The 21,234-nt window shown below is 43.6% G+C and overlaps 1 protein-coding gene across 2 annotated transcripts in view; it reads left to right on the top strand.

Moving 5' to 3' along the window:
- LOC147451230 (superoxide dismutase [Fe], chloroplastic-like) overlaps positions 1-17,290 on the top strand; it is a 49,406-nt gene extending 32,116 nt beyond the window's left edge. The window contains exons 4-8 of one of the 2 annotated variants that reach the window (XM_086520192.1): positions 15,579-15,750; positions 15,826-15,920; positions 16,077-16,103; positions 16,203-16,283; positions 16,685-17,290. In XM_086520192.1, the coding sequence (XP_086376318.1) occupies positions 15,579-15,750; positions 15,826-15,920; positions 16,077-16,103; positions 16,203-16,283; positions 16,685-16,861 (552 nt within the window). In that variant the 3' untranslated portion in view covers positions 16,862-17,290. The remainder of the gene's footprint in view (positions 1-15,578; positions 15,751-15,825; positions 15,921-16,076; positions 16,104-16,202; positions 16,284-16,684) is intronic. The other variant, XM_086520193.1, reaches the window with a different exon arrangement.
- Positions 17,291-21,234: the final 3,944 nt, after the last annotated feature.

Below are 21,234 nucleotides of genomic sequence, written 5' to 3'. Positions count from 1 at the left end.
GGGCATCCTGTAGGCTAAGGAGGAAATCCGAACCGAGTAAGAAAATACGCGTAAGAACGCAAGCACAAGAATAAAGATGGGTTCAATGAAGCTTTTTATGAAAAGCAGGAACAGTCGCGGGAGGACAGATGTTTTCCCGCGAGGAGTCTGTGTCTGCATTGCATCTGTGTCGTGTCCTGCACCCGGGGACGCCTGCAATGTGTCCGTGTAGCATTGTTTTGATTAACTAAGTGAGTTTTTAAAGTTTGAACAGGTTCACACTTTATTTTATTAAAGTGGCCGGTCACTTTTAAGTGACTAGGCCTTTATTAATAAAATAAAGCAAGTCCCTCAAAAAAAGGCAGCGCTAAAAAGCTACGAAAGGGGGGGGGGGGGAGGGGGGGGGCTGAATTTGCGATCTTTCTCTCTCCTCTCTCTAGGAGCGCCAGACTCTGCTTTTTGGGCCCCTATTCCCGCCGGGTGCCAGGGCCTATAAAAGGACAGCCAGCGTTCAGTTTCTGAGCAAGCCGGGAGCAACAGGAAGTACTAGCGTTGGGATTCTGGAGTAGAGACTGGCGACGGAAATTGCAAGTGTTTGCGTGACGACTGAGTACGGAGGTCGATTCTCCGAGCAAGGAGCGACAGGTATAAGGTGTTGATACGCATTGAGAATTGTTGCTTTATGTGGTTTGTTTTGCAGGAATCTCCCGTTTTACGGGAAGGCCCTTCACGGAAAGTACGGCTTTACGCCTAAGTCCCTTACGGGAAAGTACGGCCTCGTGCCTGAGTCCCTTACGGGAAGGAACGGCCTTGTGTCCAAGCCCTTTACGGGAAAGCATGACCTTCGGGTCTAAGATTACAGAACGGAGGGGTTTCCTCGGGTTCTCGTGCTTGTATAAGAATTCTCCCTGAATAAAAGAATACTCTTAACGGGGGGGGGACCGGCCCATCTTCTGGTCCCCAATACTGTGTCGATCTTCTCCCTTCTCTCATATTTGCAAAGTATTATAATTTTCAGATTTTCTAAGTGCTCGTGTACGCTCACGTTTTGTGACAGTGGTATCAGAGCTCGGACTCCTCTCTTTCTCTACAAAGAAGGACGACTCCGGGAAGAACGGGAAGAACCATGTCGGGCCAAGGGAGAAGCGTTGAAGAGGAGCTTCAACAAGTGCAAGCTCAGCTTGCGGATTTGCAACAAATCTTACTGTTGCCAGACGTCCAAAAGCTCTTGGGCGGAATGAAGAAAACGAATGGAACTGATGCAGCCAAGCATCCAGACAACACTGTTGGCGTGAGACCACAGGAGGAAAGAGAAGAAGAACGTGCCAAGGTGCACAAAGGATCTTCGGATCGGAATGAACGGCCTACTCCAAGGAAAGGCCAGGAAAAAGCGCTCCCTTTGCTAGACGAGAGCAAGGACATCTCTATCTCATCTCCATCCTACTCTCCTGATTATACTTCTACTTCTCGATCATCTCGTCAGAAGAAGGAAGCCGCTACTGCTACTACCCTACATCAACCTAAAGATAAGCCTCGATTCAAGAAGCATGGTCGCAAGTCTCAACATCGCATGAGAGTCTTCAAATCGGGCCACAAGGACATCAAGTTCGAAACCTACAACGGACGGAGAGACATCTCCAAAGCACTGTCCTTCATCAGACAGTTTGAAGTCGCCTTTACCAATGGGCACTTCACAGAAAGATCCAAATTACGCCATGTGGGGATGCACCTCAAGGAAACGGCAAGTAATTGGTGGTTAGCCAAGATTCTGGAAGGTTCTCAGGCCAGAACTTGGGAGAGCTTCAAATCTGAATTTTATGAACAATTTCTGCCACCTGACTTCGAGCAGGACATACGGAAGGAATGGGACTGGCTTGCCCAGAAGGAACATGAAAGAGTAACGACCTATGTGGACAAGTATTGGTCGGTTCTTCTGAAGGTCACTCCCTTCATGAAGATTGCCGACAAGGAAAAGAAACGAAAGTTCGAAGCGGGTCTCCAACCGCAGCTTCGAAAGAGTATGAAGGTGTATCCGCATGATACTCTTCAGAGGATGATGGAGTCAGCAATCATTGCTAAGGATTTGCACTTATCTGGGACGCCCAGAAAGATGGAGCATAGCACTTACCGTGCAAGACAAAGAGGGGTCTACGATGACCAAGGGGGCCAAGGAAGAAAACGTCCTCCATCTAGGGACGATCATCATTCTAAGAAGCCAGAGGGCACTGGCAAGCGAACTAAGTATCTTTCTCCTACTCAACTTCAAACTTTCAGAGAGGAAGGAAGATGCCTCTACTGTGGCGAGAAAGGACATATGAAACCGGATTGTGCGCTAAAGCAGCAACGGCAAGAACAAGCCTCTACGAGGCAAGAGAAAGCAAGGAAGGAACCCGCACCGCCAAGCTCGAACTCAATCCCAGATGTTCAAGGAAACACAGAAATGGAGAAAGGGAAGCGTCAACTTCTAAAGGGCTGGGGGTCTTTGAACAACCAGCGAGTACTGATTCTTTATGATCCAGGATCCACGGATAACTTCATCTCCCTGGATACTGCAGAACGTTTGTGCCTCACACCGGCTCAGCTTGGCACACCGGTTACATCCGGATCGGCATTCGAGGGGTTGACAACCAATGCAACTCCCGTGCAAGGACAACTCAATCTTCGGATTGGCGAGTACAAGGACCGCGAATCATTTTTGATGGCACCCATCGAGGGATGTGATATCATCTTGGGTATGCCATGGCACTTCCACATGACACCTATTCCTGATTATGTGGAAAAGACCCTCACTTTTGATCATGGGGGTAAGAAAATAAAGATTCATGCTGATGTAGGAGATTGGCAGTTCCCAATTGTAAGCCATATCTCCATTAAGAAAGAAACGAAGAAGTGTGTTTCTGCTTACTTGATTTTTGCACGTGAGAAGAGTAGGGACTCTCTCTCTAGTCTGGAAATTAAGCGTCTTCAATTTATTGAAAAGTACAAAGATTGTTTCACGGAAACACTTCCTGATGAACTCCCTCCGGTACGCCCGGAAGATCACCGCATAGATCTCATACCGGGTAGCTCGCTTCCCAATCAACCCCCTTATCGGGTGAGTCTTGCTCAGCAAGAGGAAATTTTGAAGCAAGTCAACGAGCTTCTAGAGAAAGGGTTAGTACGGCCAAGTGCTTCACCCTATTGCTCTCCAGTTCTACTGGTGCAGAAGAAAGATGGCACGTTTCGAATGTGCATAGACTATAGGTCTTTAAACAAGATTACGATCAAGAATCGCTTTCCGATCCCCCGGATTGATGATATACTTGATAAGTTGCAGGGTGCAAGTGTCTTTAGTCGCATAGACTTAAAGAGTGGGTATCATCATATACGGATCGCCCCTGAGGATGTCCACAAGACTGCTTTCCGCACAACCTTTGGACTATATGAATTTTTGGTAATGCCTTTCGGCTTGACCAATGCTCCTACGACCTTCAATCGCATGATGGACTGCATTTTCAGCCCGTATCGAGCTTTTACGGGAGTATTCTTTGACGACATACTCATCTTCTCTAAGTCAGAAGGGGAACATCGGAAGCACTTGGACTTAGTGTTTCAAGAATTGCGAAAGCATGAATTGCATGTGAATGCAAAGAAGAGCGAGTTCTTTCTCTCAGAGATACACTATCTCGGCCATATAGTTTCTCACAATCAAGTGAGTATGGGTCCTGCCAAGATCCGAGTGGTAGAAGATTGGCCTATTCCAACTACGGTACATGATGTACGTAGTTTCCTGGGATTATGTTCGTATTATCGAAGGTTTGTCCGAGGATTTGCTCATGTAGCAGGACCACTTCATTATTTGACAAAGAAGAAGATTCCTTTCAGATGGGGATCGAGACAACAAGGAGCTTTTGATCGGCTCAAGTACTTGCTAAGCCATGGACCTATTTTGATAGTGCCTGACTTAAGGAAACCATTTGAGGTTCACTGCAATGCTTGAGGCGATTGCATCGGAGTAGTGTTAAACCAAGAAGGCCATGCAATGGCTCACGAAAGCAGACGGCTTAAGGATGCAGAGTTGCATGCATCAATCTATGAAAAGGAACTCACGGCTGTGATTCACGCCTTATCCAACTGGAAGCACTATCTTCTAGGAGCGGATTTTGTGATCAAGACTGATCACCAGAGTTTGCGGTATTTCCTTACGCAAAGGAAACTATCTGAGAAACAGATGAGATGGGCAAACTTTTTGTCTATGTTCCACTTCCAGATCCTTCACACGGCTGGGAGTAAGAATGTGGTCGCGGACGCATTGTCTAGGCGGCCAAGGGTGAACGCTATCACTTCGGTGTATCACCAAGAATTAGAAGCACTACCGGATTTGTATCCGAATGATCCAGACTTCTGCACCATTTGGGGAAAGCTACATCGTGGAGAGAATGAGTTCCCCTATTCCATTCGGGACGGTTATCTCTACCACCATCAGGCCATATGTGTGGCGGAACCATTAAGAAAGAAGATCATGGATGAAGCACACGCTTCGCCTTATGCGGGTCATCGGGGTATTCTCCCTACGACCTTAGCAATGGAAAGATATTTCTTTTGGCCTAGCCTTAAAGCAGACATTGATAAGTATGTCAGGGAATGCTTGGTTTGCCAAAAAGTGAAGTATGATCAGCATAAGATGCGTGGGTTGCTACAACCTTTGCCTGTGCCTAATGAACCTTGGGAAAAGTATTGCCATGGATTTCATCATGGACCTCCCTAGAACTCAGACTGGAAATGACGCGATCTGGACCATTGTGGACAGGTTTAGCAAGCAAGCACACTTTATACCAGTCAAGAAAACGATCAAAGCAGATCATATGGCTAGGGTCTTCTTGGCACAGATCTTTAAGCATCATGGAATGCCTAAGTCTATTGTGAGTGATCGAGATCCTCGCATGACAGGAAATTTTTGGCGTGCCTTGATGGATAATCTTGGTACGAAGGTGAATTTTTCATCTGCCTACCATCCTCAAACGGACGGGCAAAGTGAGATAGCCAATTCCACAGTATTGGATATGTTAAAAGCTTGTATGTCAGACCGGCAATCTGACTGGGAGAAATATTTGTCTCTTGTCGAGTATGCGTATAACAATACCATACACTCATCGACAGGGAAAGCACCTTTTGAGATTCTCTATGGTAAGCCTTTGCTTCCACCCATCCTTTTAACTAAGGATAAGATCTGCAGCAGATGAATTTGTCCGGGATTTGGACACAGCCTACGGGCAAGTTAGGAGAGCTATTCTACGCTCTCAGGAAAAGCATAAGAAAGCTGCAGACAAGCACAGGAGGAATCTAGACTTAACAGTCGGACAGTTAGTCTTACTCAAGTTTGAGAAGGCAAGACTTAAGAAACAAGCGTCTCATAGGGGGGAAAGTGGTAAAACTTTCTACCCGTTATTATGGGCCGTTTAAGATCACTGAGCGAGTGAATGATGTCACTTTCCGATTAGAGCTACCGCCTAATTGGAAGATCCATAATGCTTTCCATGTCAGTTTACTCCGGCCGTATGTGGGACCGCCTCCAAGCCAGCCTAGTGCTGAGGAACCTCCTGAGGTTGAGGAAACAGAAGAAATACTCCAACCGGAGCAGATAGTAAGTCATCAGGAGCGGCCTCTCAAATCCGGAAAGATAACACGGAAGTATTTGGTTAAGTTTAAGAACTATTCAAATCTAGATGCTCAGTGGATGACGCAGGAGGAATTAGCAGCTTATCCCGAGATACTGGAGGTATATGTCCAAGCACTACAGTTGAGGTCAATTGTTTAGAAGCCAGAGGGATGTTGCTAATTGGACTATTTTCTTATTTTTAATGATTAATCTCTTTTTTAGGATATTTTATTATGTGCACTAACAACTGTTAAAAGATTGTAGCTACAAGAACTGCCATCAAGAACGGGTAACTCTGATGTGTCATTTGATGGGTGACGGTAAACATCGCAAAGGAGTTTCCGTAAGTTCGGTGGAAAGGGCCGGGTTACGAGTGTCCCTGATGCGTCACATGATGGGTGACGGGTGCATCAGTAAGGGGGCATCCCGTAGGCTAAGGAGGAAATCCGAACTGAGTAAGAAAATACACGTAAGAACGCAAGCATAAGAATAAAGATGGGTTCAATGAAGCTTTTTACGAAAAGCAGGAACAGTCGCGGGGGGACAGATGTTTTCCCGCGAGGAGTCTGTGTCTGCATTGCATCTGTGTCGTGTCCTGCACCCGGGGATGCCTGGAATGTGTCCGTGTAGCATTGTTTTCATTAACTAAGTGAGTTTTGAAAGTTTGAACAGATTCACACTTTATTTTATTAAAGTGGCCGGTCACTTTTAAGTGACCAGGCCTTTATTAATAAAATAAAGCAAGTCCCTCAAAAAAAGGCAGCGCTAAAAAGCTACGCAAGGGGGGGGGGGGGGGGGGGCTGAATTTGCGATCTTTCTCTCTCCTCTCTCTAGGAGCGCTAGACTCTGCTTTTTGGGCCCCTATTCCCGCCGGGTGCCAGGGCCTATAAAAGGACAGCCAGCGTTCAATTTTTGAGCAAGCCGGGAGCAGCAGGAAGTACTAGCGCTGGGATTCTGGAGTAGAGACTGGCGACGGAAATTGCAAGTGTTCGCGTGATGACTGAGTACGGAGGTCGATTCTCCGAGCAAGGAGCGACAGGTATAAGGTGTTGATACGCATTGAGAATTGTTGCTTTATGTGGTTTGTTTTGCAGGAATCTCCCGTTTTACGGGAAGGCCCTTCACGGAAAGTACGGCTTTACACCTAAGTCCCTTACGGGAAGGAACGGCCTTGTGCCCAAGCCCTTTACAGGAAAGCACGACCTTCGGGTCTAAGATTACAGAACGGAGGGGTTTCCTCGGGTTCTCGTGCTTGTATAAGAATTCTCCCTAAATAAAAGAATACTCTTAACGGGGGGGGACTAGCCCATCTTCTGGTCCCCAATACTGTGTCGATCTTCTCCCTTCTCTCATGTTTGCGAAGTATTATAATTTTCAGATTTTCTAAGTGCTCGTGTACGGTCCCGTTTTGTGACACTTGCTGTGCCTTTTTAGGGCACTTGGCGGAGATGTGCCCATGTTCCCCGCATCCAAAACACTTCCCCTCTTTGATGTGGTTGGCCCTCTCCCGAAGAGTGAGCCAGGGTCGTGAATCCTTATCTTTCTTTTCTTGGGGGCTCTTCTTCTTTCTGCTTTCATTAGAAGTCTGTTCGGTTCTTTGAGTCATGATCTCATCTGTGGGGTAAGTCAGATTGCCTGAAGGAATGGCAAAACCCCGTTTCGCATGACCCATCAATTCTTGAATAGAATCTGACTTTTGTTCTAAGCAGTGATCTCGGATCTCTGTAGGAAGTCCGTAGCAAAACCGCTCAATCTGTTCTTTAAAGGAGATCTTCTTAAATGAAGAAGATGGTAGAAAAGAGCTCCAAAATCTCTCGCAATATGCGTCCATAGAATCTCTCTTGGTCATCCGAAGATGATTCCAAGCAGTTTGTATATCTCGTTCGTACTCCCAAGTCAGCCAAGGAGAAAAAAAAAAGCCTTTTGAATTTCAGCCATTTAACTGGCGCTTCCTTGTTCAGTAGAAGAGTGGACCACCATGTTCGAGCATTTCCCTTGAAGAAAGAGGTAGCCCTCCGAATCTTGGAGTGCTCTGATTAATGCCCTTTAGAGAAAGCTATGTCAAACTGTTGTATGAAGGACAAAGCCCTCGAAGCATCTCGGAATCCAAAAAAAGTGTCAAACCTAATTGACTGTCCACCTTCTTTAAATTCTCTAACTTTATTGCTTTTATCCTCAAGGAAGTCATACTGGTTGGCTTTATAGGAATGCTTCTTCTTTGCATAAAATCTGTCATTGTCGGAGTCCGAACTATCCAAGGATGAGTCCTCTATAGAACTGTTAGAAACTGGGTGAAACTTAGGCTTCTTTGCCTTTTTCTTGCCCTTTTCGAAGCTTTGCTTTTTGCTTCGCTTTTTCCCTTTTTTGTCTTCTTCGCTCGAGTTAGAAGAGCTAGAAGAACTGTCAGAAGAAGAAGAAGAAGAAGAAGAAGAACTATATACTTCTTCATCGCACACGCTTCTTCTGTTTTCTTGCCAAGGCAAAAGTAGATTGAGACCCAAATAACCTGGGAAGTCAGTTCCTTTCTTCTGCTTTTTGTCATGCTTTTTGGCTTTGTTATTCGCGTCAAAATGCTGACTAATCCGTGCATCGACCACCTCTTCCAATTCTTGCTCTGTAAATATCCTCGGAGCGGAGGTTTCTTGAGTGCCGGTTTGATGGGTGGCTCTATGGCCTTCTAGCACTGGGTGTGCACTTCTTCAAAGGATGTCGGAGTCAAAATTTTGTAAATTTCGGATCCTTCACAATGTTGATCATCATATTTGTCGCGTCGTCAACCAATTGTCGATGTTCCATCTCTTCAATCTCTGCCTGAGTAGGCCAAGGTGGGCCGTACTCTTCATGCGAATCTTCTTCATGATCTCTTCCCACATCCCCAGATGCAGAAGAAGTCGACTGTTCTTTGTTGGAATCCATAAGTGTCACGAGAAAAGGATCGGATTTCCCGGTAGAAGAGAAATCGGCCGCGCTCTGATACCACTGTAAGACACCCCAAGTCAAGATTCTACCGCGACACAGCGGAGATTCACTTCAAAACAGTTCACAATTCACACTTGATTCGACACGGCCCAGCGGAGTTCCGTGCCCAGAGATATTGGCCCCAAAGAGTGGCGCCCCTTTTCGGTATTTCTTTTTGTATTAATCTGTGTTCAAAGTACAAGAGAGTGGGAGGGTTCTCACTCTCAGACCACTCTATGTCCAGATGCTCTGAGAAGTGAGGGCCCTGCCCACTTATCTATAGGTTACAAGGGATGCCCAACACCAGAGCCCCAAAAGTTTATCAACTCAAAAGCTTCTTAAAATAAACCAATCAATCCAAAAGCTTCTCAGATCAGCCAGCGTAGGATTTTAGCAGCGCAAAAGCAGATTTCCGTACAGCATCAACGTAAAAAGAGGAAGTCCGTATGCCTGCCACGTCAGCATGTCAGCGGGATTTGTTGCAAAAAATATGGGCCTGCTGTACAGCTGCCACATGTCTCTGCTGCCGCATTTTACGAGATTTTACCTTGCTGTCTGTGTGTCCGGGCATGCCACGTTTGTGACACTGTAAGAGTAGGTATGCAACTATGACATGCACGTCCTGCTAGAGGCTCACAAAGTGTCAGGCTAGGTCCCAAGCTAAACTAGGATTGACGCTAGACTGTAGCAGTAGCTTGTTCACGTGGCTCAAGTGCAATGCGGATGTGACACGAGGGTTCCGACAAACCAAGGGAACCAGATGCAAGTCCATCAGAAGATTCCGGAGAAGAAAGGGAATCAGATGATTGATGGCTACTTGAATGAGAACTGAATGAGATTCTAGTGCATCAAGATGTCTATTTGGATGAGATGACTGGATACTGGTGTGAGTGCATCAAGGGTTCTAGAAGGATGAGATGGCTGCACAGTGATCTAGGTGCATCAAGAGTTCTGGATGGCTAGATTGAATGATTGAAACACAAGTGTTCAGTGTGAATTAAGTGTGTGATTGTGGGGAATTGCATGCTATGTGGATGTATTGTCTTGTGGGAATGGTCATGGACATGGTTTGCTTGATTGAAATTTGAAATCAAAGGATATGAATCTGATAGTAACACGATTTAGTAGATCAAGACATTCGCGAAAAGATCAATGTGGTTTGGATGTGATTGCTAAATGGTTACAATGATCATGATTGTATCTGAGACCCTTGACAGAAATGTGATTGATCAGTGCTTGATGTCTTTGTAATAGTGTTGGATTGGTGGAGTCTTGTGCATGAGTACATTGAGTTGGTGTCTACTAAAGAAAGTTCTTGTCCTATGGCTATTTTCCAGGCGTAATCGAGGGCGATTACAATTCTTTCAAGAGGGGGATGTCACAAAGTGATGACGTGGCGTGTCCAATGGAGAAATGGCCTAGAGGACCAGAAACAAAACTTGAAGAACGGAGGAAGAAAGAATGGCTAAGGGGCCTAAAACTGAAAAGCACAAGGGATTTTTAAATCCTAGTCCGAGCCAACTTATGGAGCATCGACCGAAGGGCCTAAACCCTAAAATTTAAAGGCGTGAGGGCCGATTGCAAATTTTTGTAAATGTGTTGGACGATGACGTGGTAGGATTGTACGAAAGTTTCACATTTTGTGTTGGTTGTACCACGTGGTAGGCTGTATGGATTTCCACAATATGCGCTGGTTGTTTTGGCGAGTTTTTACGCCAGCTTTTGAGAGCATACACTTTTGCGGTTTAGTGCTTTTGGGCAACCCTTGTACTGTTTATAAGGACCCTTGGGCCTCTAACTTCGGAAAGCATTTGGACGTAGAGTCTGAGAGCAGAGGACCCTTGGGAGTTGTACTGTTGCGACTCAAGAATAAAGAAATACCGGAAGGGGCGCCAGTCTTTGGGGCCAGTGTGTCTGGGCACGGAATTCCGCCGTCCCGTCTCTCTCTCTCTCTCTCTCTCTCTCTCTCTCCCTCTCTCCCTCTCCAAGTTCAGTGATTTTGCAGTTTCTATTAGTGTGTTGCTATTGATTTCTCGCTTGGAGTGTCCAAGCCAGTAACAGATCCAATCCTAGAACCTAGGGTGTGAAACCTTTGTGTTGATCTAGCTCTCTTCCTAAGAGCGCTTTTCTCACGTAGAGGCTCATGCCTTCCTCTGCTTCTACTTCCTTGTGCAGAGGAAGTGCACCTGCAAACAAACACTCATAGATCAAAACATGGAAAGCATCACCTGTGAAGACTCGAAACTCGAAACGCGGCTCGGTTTTCGGAAAGCAAATCCGTGGAAGAGGTCTCTATGCAAAGAACCGTTTCTTCTAGTTCTACACACAAAAGAGGTGTGTTCTCTGGTTTCTTCTTGTAAATCAGCCCCGTCTTCAACGTTTATGGACTGAAAACAGAGAAAAACAGCAGCTTGTTGCGATGGAAGCAATCTCCGAAGGTACTTTGTTGGCGCTGGTAGTGATATAGGCGTGGTGCCTACCAAATTGTGTACACAATTTTTAAGCATTCTTTTAGGCTTTTTAAGCTATTTTTTAGGCTTACTAATAAAAATAGCATATCTTTCTCTCTATCTCTCTCTCATCTACGCTGCCAAAGTAGTAGAAATCTCTCTCTCTCTCTCTCTCTCTCTCTCTCTCTCTCTCTAACAGCATGCAGTGCCGCCGCCTGCGTGTTAGTGTCGGCTTGTTTGCTTGGTCTTGGCGACGTCTGAAGCACTTACGACCATAGTTACACGGAACGGGAACGGGGAACGGGAATGGGACATTTCCAGAACGGGGGGTCGGTGGCGGAACGGGAACGGAGGTCGGGATGGTAGCCTGGAGAGAGAGGGAGAGGGAGAGGGAGAGAGCCTTGAGGGAGGGTGAGGTAGAGAGCTTGAGAGTCGAGTCCGTCGATAAAGCTGTGAAGTTTATCAGAGGGACTAAGGGTCTCTATCTCCAGAGTTAGCCTTTGGAACTTTGTGATGTACGCGGCCAAGGAACCTGTCTGGCTCAGGCGGCGAAGAGAGGACCGGGCATGAAAATCCGCATTGGTAGGTTCGAACGCCTTGCAAATAGCACGCCGGAATTTATCCCAAGAAGGTGTGTGTTTACCATCAGCAACCCGTCGTTGCCACCAAAGAAATGCTGTCCTTGAGCAGAGAACTAGCAAGTGCAACTTTTTTACTCTCGACCAAGTCCGTGTTGGACAAATAGACCTCCATTTTGAATAGCCATTGGTCCAGCACGTGCTTGTCGTGACGACCAATGTATGGTTCCGGCAGTTTAACATCAAGTTTCTTCTTCTGTGCAGCATTAAAAATTTTGTAAAGTAATTGAAGTTCGCGATTGTCTACCTCTTTAGTTGGATCTGGCTCGTGAGTCGTTTGGTTCGTCCACTGAAGCTTTGGAAGAGGGTGTTGAAGATGCTGCATTAGTAGTCCGAGAAATAGCAGGATGACTTCGAGACGTGTTTTGCGTCTGCATCTCATCCAAGCGAGTGTGAAGTGATGCGAGGCTTATGGAAAGTGTGGCCATCTGCTCCTTGATAAGAGTAAGGGCATCGTCAGATTGATCACCTCCGTCCTGAGAATTCGGCATGGTTACGCCTCTAAAGAACTCGAACAAGTGCAAGAGCAGGTTCTGGGAACAGGTTTTGGGACGGGGGCTCCGAGCGAAAACTCTGTTCCAAATGGGTTCCGGCTCTTGCGAATTTGGAATTATGACGACTTCGGAGCTCGAGTATCCGATATAATGAGCACTTAGTGTGCAAGAGGGTTTGCTAGTAGCGGGCGAAATCTCTGTCGGAACTTCATCTATGTAAATACGGAAAAGGTATTTAATTGTGATCAATAGCCATGGTGGTGGTTCCGACGGCACGTAGAGGAGCAGCAAAGAGCCAGCGCTGGAGGGGAGAAAAGGGGCAGCGTGGAAAGCTGGCTGGCTGTTTTTTTTTTTTAATGTATTGAAAGGGCACTTTCACATTACCCTTTAATTAATGGGTTGGCCGACCACTTGGGACATTAAAAAGGGATAATTTAAAACCTTGCGCTGCTATTGTTGTGTGTAAATAAACTCCAGCAAAGAGGTTTTTTAATCGTTCAGCGAAAGAGCACAGCAAAACGTTCAGCGCGTGGAAATTCAGCCAGCCAGCGTGTGCAAATCAGCCAGCGTTTCAGCATGATGAAAGGCAGCCAGCGCGCGAAGAGGCATCAAGAAGGGATGCACACACTGAAAGACACGCCGCCGGGAACGGGTGCGAGCACGGGGAGAATTTGGGGAAAAGGTGCGTCTTGTGCCCTTTTGCGTGAAGGGGTGCGAGTGCGGTTGGAAAGGGTGTCATCCAAACAAAAGTGCACAAGGTTCTCCGGGTATGCCACACACACACATCTGTGTTCTGTCTTTTATTTATAGAATTGGAACAGAAAAATTCATGTTACCTCATATGGTCGTATGTACCATCTTTCTTCTGCTTCCATGCAACTCCGGGAAGGGGATAGAGTGTAGCGGCGAGGGTGAGAGGCTCACAACCTTTTTGCTCTGATACCACTGTGAAGATTCTAGGTGCTAATCCTTAATTAAGTACTTAAACTCATGATTAAGACTTAAGAAACTTGAACTGAACTCAGAAACAAGACTCAGAAGACTCTGTGTTGATTGATTTATTGTGTGTTACAAGGGCTCCTTATATAGGAGACGAAGAGACATAAATGAAAAGACACGTCTCTTTGTGAAGAGACATGACTTTAAACGTAAAGACACATCCTTTCAGCGAAGAGCTACAACCATTGGGCGAAGAGTCGCACCCGTAGAGCGAAGGGGTGTGACCAGTCATCGAAGGAGTGTGGCTTTTGGCGAAGAGGCGCGTCTCTTGGGCGAAGGGGTGTGACCATCCAAGCACAGGGGTCCTCCTTGGTATGGCACTTCGCGTATTTGCAACTAGGAGTAGATGTATTGTTGTTAACATAGTCACGATCGTGACAAGGACCCTTTGGGGCCACTCTCGGAGAGCATTTGGACGCAAAGTCTCAGAATCTGGACCCTCAGGAAGTTTCACCTTTGTGATCAGCAATCAATAAAGATATACCGGTGCGTCAATCTTTGGGGCTAGTGCATCTGGGAACGGAACTCCACCGTTCCTTGTCGACTCTCCTTTTCTCTCTCTCTCTCTATATTCAAGTTCAGTTATTTGCAGTTTCTGTCCGTGTGTTGCTATTGATTTCTTGCTTGGAGTGTCCAAGCCTGTAACATGTATCCTACCATACCAAAATGTAGCGTATCAACTTCAGCCTTTTATGGAAAGGTCACTGAAATCTTTACTGCATGGTGCATATGGATGTGTTGTTGCACTGAGCACCGTTTCTGGTTGGAGCAGCTTTTTTATCTAGGGACTTTGATCCCATGACTGGAACCACAAGGTTGGCTATTTGCATCCTCAATCAGGCGTCTAGTTCCTCTTGGGTGGTGGTGTTCATTCAAGCTTTTAATTGGTTATGATGTCTATGTGCAAAGATGGGGTCTCGTCTTAAAACTTTTACTACTGTGCGGTGGGACATCTCCGGTCATTGTTTGAAACCTAGCCTTTGGCGATTGATACCAATCTCTAATATCCAATGCCAATATGAACCTGGACATAGTTTTGCCTATTGTCTGATTGCAAGCAATGAGTAATACAATTTTCTAAGACCTTTTTCCAAGACCTTTCCAAGACATAAGTTTGAGGGTGGTTTTGGGTTGTTTTTTCTGCTTATGTATTGTGTTTTTAAAGTTTTTCAAAATTTCTCACAATTCCATGCCTTGAGTGGGTTTGGCAGTTCATAGGGGCGTAAGGAGATTGCATTCCTCTTATCTTGATATCATTTGTGTATAGTGTGGGTTTGTCAACCTACGCAAATAACCATCTCCTTAGTGCTCACTGCTCAGTTAAACAAGTGCTAAAACCTAATTGAGCAGTGTGCAAGTCACAAGATTTCATTATGAGAAGTCACATACAAATTAGCTTTAACCATCTCCTTAGTGCTCACTACCATCATCATGTCGAGCGAACAACCTTTGAAGTTTGTTTGGATTCTTAAAGGAGCTACAATTTCTGCATCATTGACTGCCATGCCTTTCTTGCAAAGAGAGTGCCTGGCTTGAATAATCAAACAGGACAATGAAATAAATTGTGTGTGTGTAGACGAGAGGATAGCAAAGCAGCATGTGCCAACATTCTGGACAATTATGGTAAGGATTTTTGTGTGTAGGTTCAGGATTTCAAAATCATACCCAATTTTGTGTGCCAGTAGTTTTGACAGACAGTAGTAATCTGACTAAAGCGATTATTACTTCCGAGACAAACAAGTAAAAGGCATATTCCTGGACAGTATGTGTGTTTCAAGGAGCCCTCTTCTAGGCTCTTAGATGGTACTATAATCTTTCTGGAAGATGCTTGTTCCTGGCTTTCCTTTCAATGGGCTCTGCTGTCTCTCTTATTTATGCCTGGATCTCTACATGTCTCTGGTTCCTTCTTTTATTGCATGAGTGCTCAAGTAGCAGAGTACTTAACACCCTGTAGAGCTGCAGCTTTATAAGTAACTCAAATCTTCTGCTTGGATTTCGAGCGGTGCACACCCTAGAAGTTATCTAACTGGCTGGTGATTCTGTGTTGGCCAAGGGCTTGCATTGTCCAATCTGTATGATTGGATTCTCATTTTGTTTCTCTTTTCTGGACTTCACAAACTGTATACAGCCACTTCATGCTGTGTACAAAACTGCTTTAATGTTAAATTGTTGGTTGTGCTTATCAACTTATGTGGATTCTCATGTTTGTTTTTTGCCTTTCTTTGATGCTTACAAGCCAAGCAAAGGGACTTCACAAACTGTATACAGCCACTTCATGCTGTGTACAAAACTGCTTTAATGTTAAATTGTTGGTTGTGCTTATCAACTTATGTGGATTCTCATGTTTGTTTTTTGCCTTTCTTTGATGCTTACAAGCCAAGCAAAGGGATTTTTAATTACTGATTAAGAACCTTACTTACAGGTATGGAATCATGACTTTTTCTGGGAATCAATACAGCCAGGAGATGGTAAAAAGCCAAGTGGAGAATTGCTTCGCCTTCTAGAGAGAGATTTTGGGTCATTTGAGGCCTTTGTGGCTGAGTTCAAGCAAGCTGCAGCCACCCAATTTGGGTCTGGTTGGGCGTGGCTTGTAGGTATGTGCATTCTAAGAAGCGGTGACCAATTTTGTTGAATGTAAATTTGAGCATCCATCTTGTCTATTGTTGCAGCAAAGCCAACAGATCCTCTCGTTGAAAGCAAACATGGGAAACTTGTGATTGAAAAGACTCCAAATGCAACAAATCCTCTTATTTTGGGCCACATTGTAAGATCAATTTTCTCACGGGTGCAGTGAGTCAATGGTTTGTTTCTTTGATTCAGTGTTACATGTTATAAGCAGCAATAGTATTCTCATTTGCATTGCTGCTTCATATGACTTACTGGTGTTTTGATTCTCCTATTTCTGTTGTTGGCTGTGCAGCCACTCTTAACCATTGATGTGTGGGAGGTACTTACTACCTACATTCTGAATTTTCCCACTTAAATAGTCTAATGTGCCCTTTCTCACTTGTTTTTGTTTTGGTGTGACTTGTCTTTTTATTTGCAGCATGCCTATTACCTCGACTTCCAGGTGCGCGTCATGCCCTCTAAATCTCCCTGCATTGACATCCAGCTATCACATGCACGTGTATGTTGCCAGTTTGAAGCCTCTGTGCAATGCTTCATTTTTTCTTGCCCGTGATGAATGCATAATGAACTTTTTCCATCTCATCAGGGTTTAAAAAAAAGACCCCTTCAAGAATTTGTAAGTGTAGGACGGTTGGCGTATATATCTCATCCATAAACCTTTAAGTACAGGATTTGGGGTGAATCTTTTGAGATCTTCATGAAAATTGCGACTTTACAGAATCGACAATTATTTGCCAAAACCACACAAATTTGGGCTGATCTTTCAAGAAACGATTTTTGTAAAAGTCCAATAGTCTTGAAGACCCTCCAAAAATATCATTGAGCTATAATAGCCCTACTCATTCCTTGCATCTCATGTATTCGTTTTATGTATTCAGACTAACACTCCATTAAATACAGAATCGGCGTCCAGACTATATTTCCACTTTTGTCGACAAGCTCATTTCTTGGGACACCGTTGCTGCAAGACTAGAGCAGGCTAAAGAGTCTGTAGATTTCTCTGATGCTAACATACCTGATGACGAGTTCGAAAAGGGATGGAATACGTTCCCAAACACTGAAGATGAATGGGACTAGCCTGCAAATCTCAGGTGATGAAGCAAGCCAGATGGCCAAGCATCCTTTTGTCTACTTACATGCAATGGAAGCCAGGTCCAATACTGAGGTATTGAAATTTTGCTGTAAATGACGCGATTTCTTTTATTTGATGCGTGCATCTCATGCCGGCGGAAGAGAGTCATGATCGTGTCCTGCCTTTGTGGCTTTGGAAGGACATTATTGAGAGGTTTTTCAGTAGTGCAGACAACAAGTAAAGAGAGAACATGGGCAGCACCTTATAAAGAGAATAAGTTTTGCTTGTGTAGCTCCGGAACACATCACATCAAGCCTTGGAAGTCTTAGGAAATAGCTCTAAGAACAATGTGATGGAGTATTGTCTTGTCAAATATTTTGAATTATACCCAAGACTCTTTTATGTATACATTTAACAGTCCTTTTTTCCACCAAGTTATGCTTGAGTACTTGCTAACCCCATAAAATTTTACTTGGTACATTGTTTAGAGTTTTGGACTATTGTTTTGTACAAATTTGTACAATCTTTTGTGACTTACAAGCTACAAGCCAATGCCTAGAAGCTTATGTAGTGAAGTTTTTTTACGCCCAATCATGACAATTTTCAATTCTCCATTTAATAAAAAAAGTTAAAATGCTTGTCTTGAAAAAGTGAGCACCACCACAACAAAAAATTGGATTGTAGCAAGAGGGTTGTAACGTCGCATCAATCAAAGCAACCTACCAAGGTGCCTATGAAGGTGGTCATCAAATTTTTCCTCAATAGTGAAACTTTTATCATATGTTTCATGATGCAGAGCTGTATGACATTTTTCATTTGACAAGTTCCAAGTTGAAGAATAAGTTTGCATAATGAGTGTAATGGTGGTAGAGACAATAGAATTTTAAGGGCTTTGTGTAATGTAATTCAATGTCTAAGGCACACTAGACTTTAGATACATTTTAGTCTAGTTATCATGGATAAACATCTGAGGCCCAAAAATGAGAGAATGGGGTCTTCTCTCAGCTTACTGGATTTCCAGAGAAGTCTTACCTCCACTATTGAGCTTCGATTGAATTTGCAAATACTCTAGTACATAAAGCATGTACAATAAGTGGGTTCTCCGTGCTCCAACACAAAAAAGTTGTCTTCCAATTGGATTTTTGTGCCGTAGTTAAGAGTGTGAAGAAGCTGGTCCATTATTGATTTTCCATCTTGCAAGATGGTCATTAAAAACTCAAATCTCATTGCTTTCCTCGACATTAAGACCAATTATGTTTATCATGACTCATAAATCTATGTACACCATCTAAAACAGATTGTTTATAACAATTAACCACAAAAAATCAAGGGATGAGACTCTTTTATGGCACAAAAATGCAAAGTGGAGACTTAGAATGGCTTTCTCATTGCGTTTTGCTGATTATTTTGGCATCGAAGATCACACAATGACACTGTGGGGCATTAAGAACAACTTGCAAACATCCTTTCAATCATAATTTGTTAAATAAGTGAAATAATTGCCAAATCTGAATATCAATGATTGGTGAGTGTTGTCAAACTTTCTTGAGCTGAGGCCTTCCATCAAATGCAAAAAAAACCCTACAAAAAGGATCTCTAGATTTGACCAAGAAACCAACACTTAGATAGTGTTGTGCTAAATGACACGTCCACCTTGATATTGTTGACCATCAATAGGTTGTATCATCTAAATGTGCTTGAAAAGCATGACTTTGTTCACCTACACACATTTTGGGGCATGTCCGGTGCCTATGCGTGACATGGGCCTAAGTGGCTTGTCCGGCCAAATAGCCACACACCACAATATATAGAACAAGGAGAGGAGGCACGAAGGCCTGCTAAGTTAAGGGAAGGATGAGATTTATGGAGAGTAAGTTTAAATGAATGCCTACAATCATATAGAATCTTTGTTGTGTTTTAATATAAAATCATATTATCCATTATACATGCATAATCACGAACGATTTAATTTTAGGAAAGGCTCCACTTAAATAATAAGGTGAAAGGTGCACATTGCACATTATCATTTAAAAACAAAATAAAACGAAAAGGAAATAAATTAAAAACAATAAAATAAAAAGACACATTGAAAAATTGAAACAAAACAATATTTAATACATTCATTAAAAAAATAAATTTAATAGCATAGAGAACAAGGAAATTATTCAATAAAATGAATCTTTGTGAAGTCTTTAAATGAAAGGTCTCTTTGAAAATAAAAAAATTTATATAAAATTATTGAAAAAATACTTCACATCATGGAATAAACTCCTACAAATACACTCTTTAATCCTTTGTTCTCTAAAGCCTTCTTCAGCATGCCAACAAATTAAATTTAGCTTTGGGATATAGCATTTGAAAAGACTTGATTTCTTTCTCTTCGAGACCTTTAAGGCTCACTTGAGGGACACATGTCAAACAATTAGAATTGAACGACCTTCACCTGTCTAGATATTAAGACCTTTAGCAGCCCAAAAAGTGTACAATTGATTGCGAGTCTGCAACTCTCTCTCTCTCTCTCTCTCTCTCTCTCTCTCTCTCTCTCTCTCTCTCTGTGTGTGTGTGTGTGTGTGTGTATGTGTGTGTGTGTGTGTGTGTGAGTGTGTGTGTGTGTGTGTGTGTGTATATATATATATATATATATATATATAAAATTGATCGACCTTAACTAGTCACACCGATTGTGGGACCTAATTTACTAGTTAAACCATTTTCTACAGAAGCTTGCTCGTATCATCTTCACTTGTGTCTACAAGCTATGAGCAGTATAGCCATCCATAACACCAAGGCTTTACCTCTCTACAATGAAGAAGCAAGTGCACTACGCTATCATCTTTGAAAGGGAATGACATTATGGCAGAAACGAGAGTGACCTGTTCACGATTGTGTTAGTACAAGTGGAAAATCATAAGTATATTGATGATGATGGACTAGATGAAAATGGTGGTTACAAAGTGGGTACAAATTATGGGTAATGAGTGGGATGTAATTAGATATGACTTGGATATAAAGTGTGCATAGGCTTTTTTTATAGTGCTGCGAGAGAATCTTCTAATGTTGTAAGCAGTGATGTCCAAGTGTTGACTTTCAATGTAAAGAGATGCTCACTTGTGATGGTGAGATTGTGTCACACATCCCAAAAATCCTCCCCGTGTGTGTCATAGTAGCACTAGATACAGAATGTGTCCTCCCCTAGAGATTGTCAACTAGGGTGTAGAAGTCAAAACATCTATCCTAAAGCATTTAACAATAGGAGTTGACCAAAATGCCTCCCATGTATGCCAATCAAGGTGGTCGGCTAAATGCAAACAATTCTTGTGAGGCGCTGTAGGAGCGCATGCATGTGAGTGCGCAATGCAGCAAAGAGTGTGGTTTGGTAGAGCTCACAGTGAGAGTTGTGATCACCAGTCCTTATTGTTCACTATCACCAAAGAATAAGGTATATGGTTAGTGATGGATGGCCGGCCACTTGGCCTGAACGCTAACAATCTCCCACTTGAAGACCAATGTGGCCCAAGTGGCTAAAGTGTAAGGGTTAGTATGTACAACTATACAAGTGTGAAGCATGCCATAGCTTCACCCTACGTCCATCATTTCTATGCATTGTGCAAACAACTCTAAAGATAGACTCTTTGTCAAAGCATCCACTGGGTTGTCATCCATGTGGACGTTGGCTAACTCAATACCTTTGCTAGCCAAAATATCATGTATCACATGATAGTTGACTGTGAGTGCGTGCGAGAGCATGCGAGTGCGAGTGGAGTGTAGTGTAGTACACGAGGTGTGGCAGAGCTCTCTGTGAGTTGCTTTTCACTACTCCTTATTCTTTTGTATAATAAAGAATAAGATAAAGGTTAGTAGATGGTAGCGGGCAATCGACCACTTGGCCTGAAACCCAACAATGTTCCACTTGAAGGTCAATGTGGCTCAAGTGTCTATAAGTGTAAGGGTTAGTATGTACAACTATACAAGTGTGAAGCATGCCCATAGATTCACCCTACTCCCATGATCTCTATGCAATGTGCAAATCGCTCTGAGGATAGGCTCTTTCTCAAAGCATCCGTTGGGTTCTCATCCTTGTGAACTTTGGCTAACTCAATTTGTTTTCTAGCCAAAATATCCCGTATCACATGATACCTGACCTCAATGTGTTTTGATTTAAAATTAAACACGGGGTTCTTTGTTGCTAATGCAATCGCACTCTGGCTGTCACAATGTAACACTGGAGTCTGATGTATATGGAGGTCCCCAACTAGACGAGGTAACCACACACCTTTCTTGCTGGCACTGAACCTGAAACATACTCAACCTCAATGGTGGAAGATGAAGTGTAATTTTGGAGATATGATCTCCAAGAGACTACCACTCCAAAAAAACA

This window comes from Adiantum capillus-veneris, chromosome 9 (assembly GCF_014529385.1).
Source record: "Adiantum capillus-veneris isolate H3 chromosome 9, ASM1452938v2, whole genome shotgun sequence".
Lineage (NCBI taxonomy): Eukaryota > Viridiplantae > Streptophyta > Polypodiopsida > Polypodiales > Pteridaceae > Adiantum > Adiantum capillus-veneris.
Note: the sequence above shows the minus strand (reverse complement) of the source record. Positions and strands in the feature narration are given on the sequence as shown.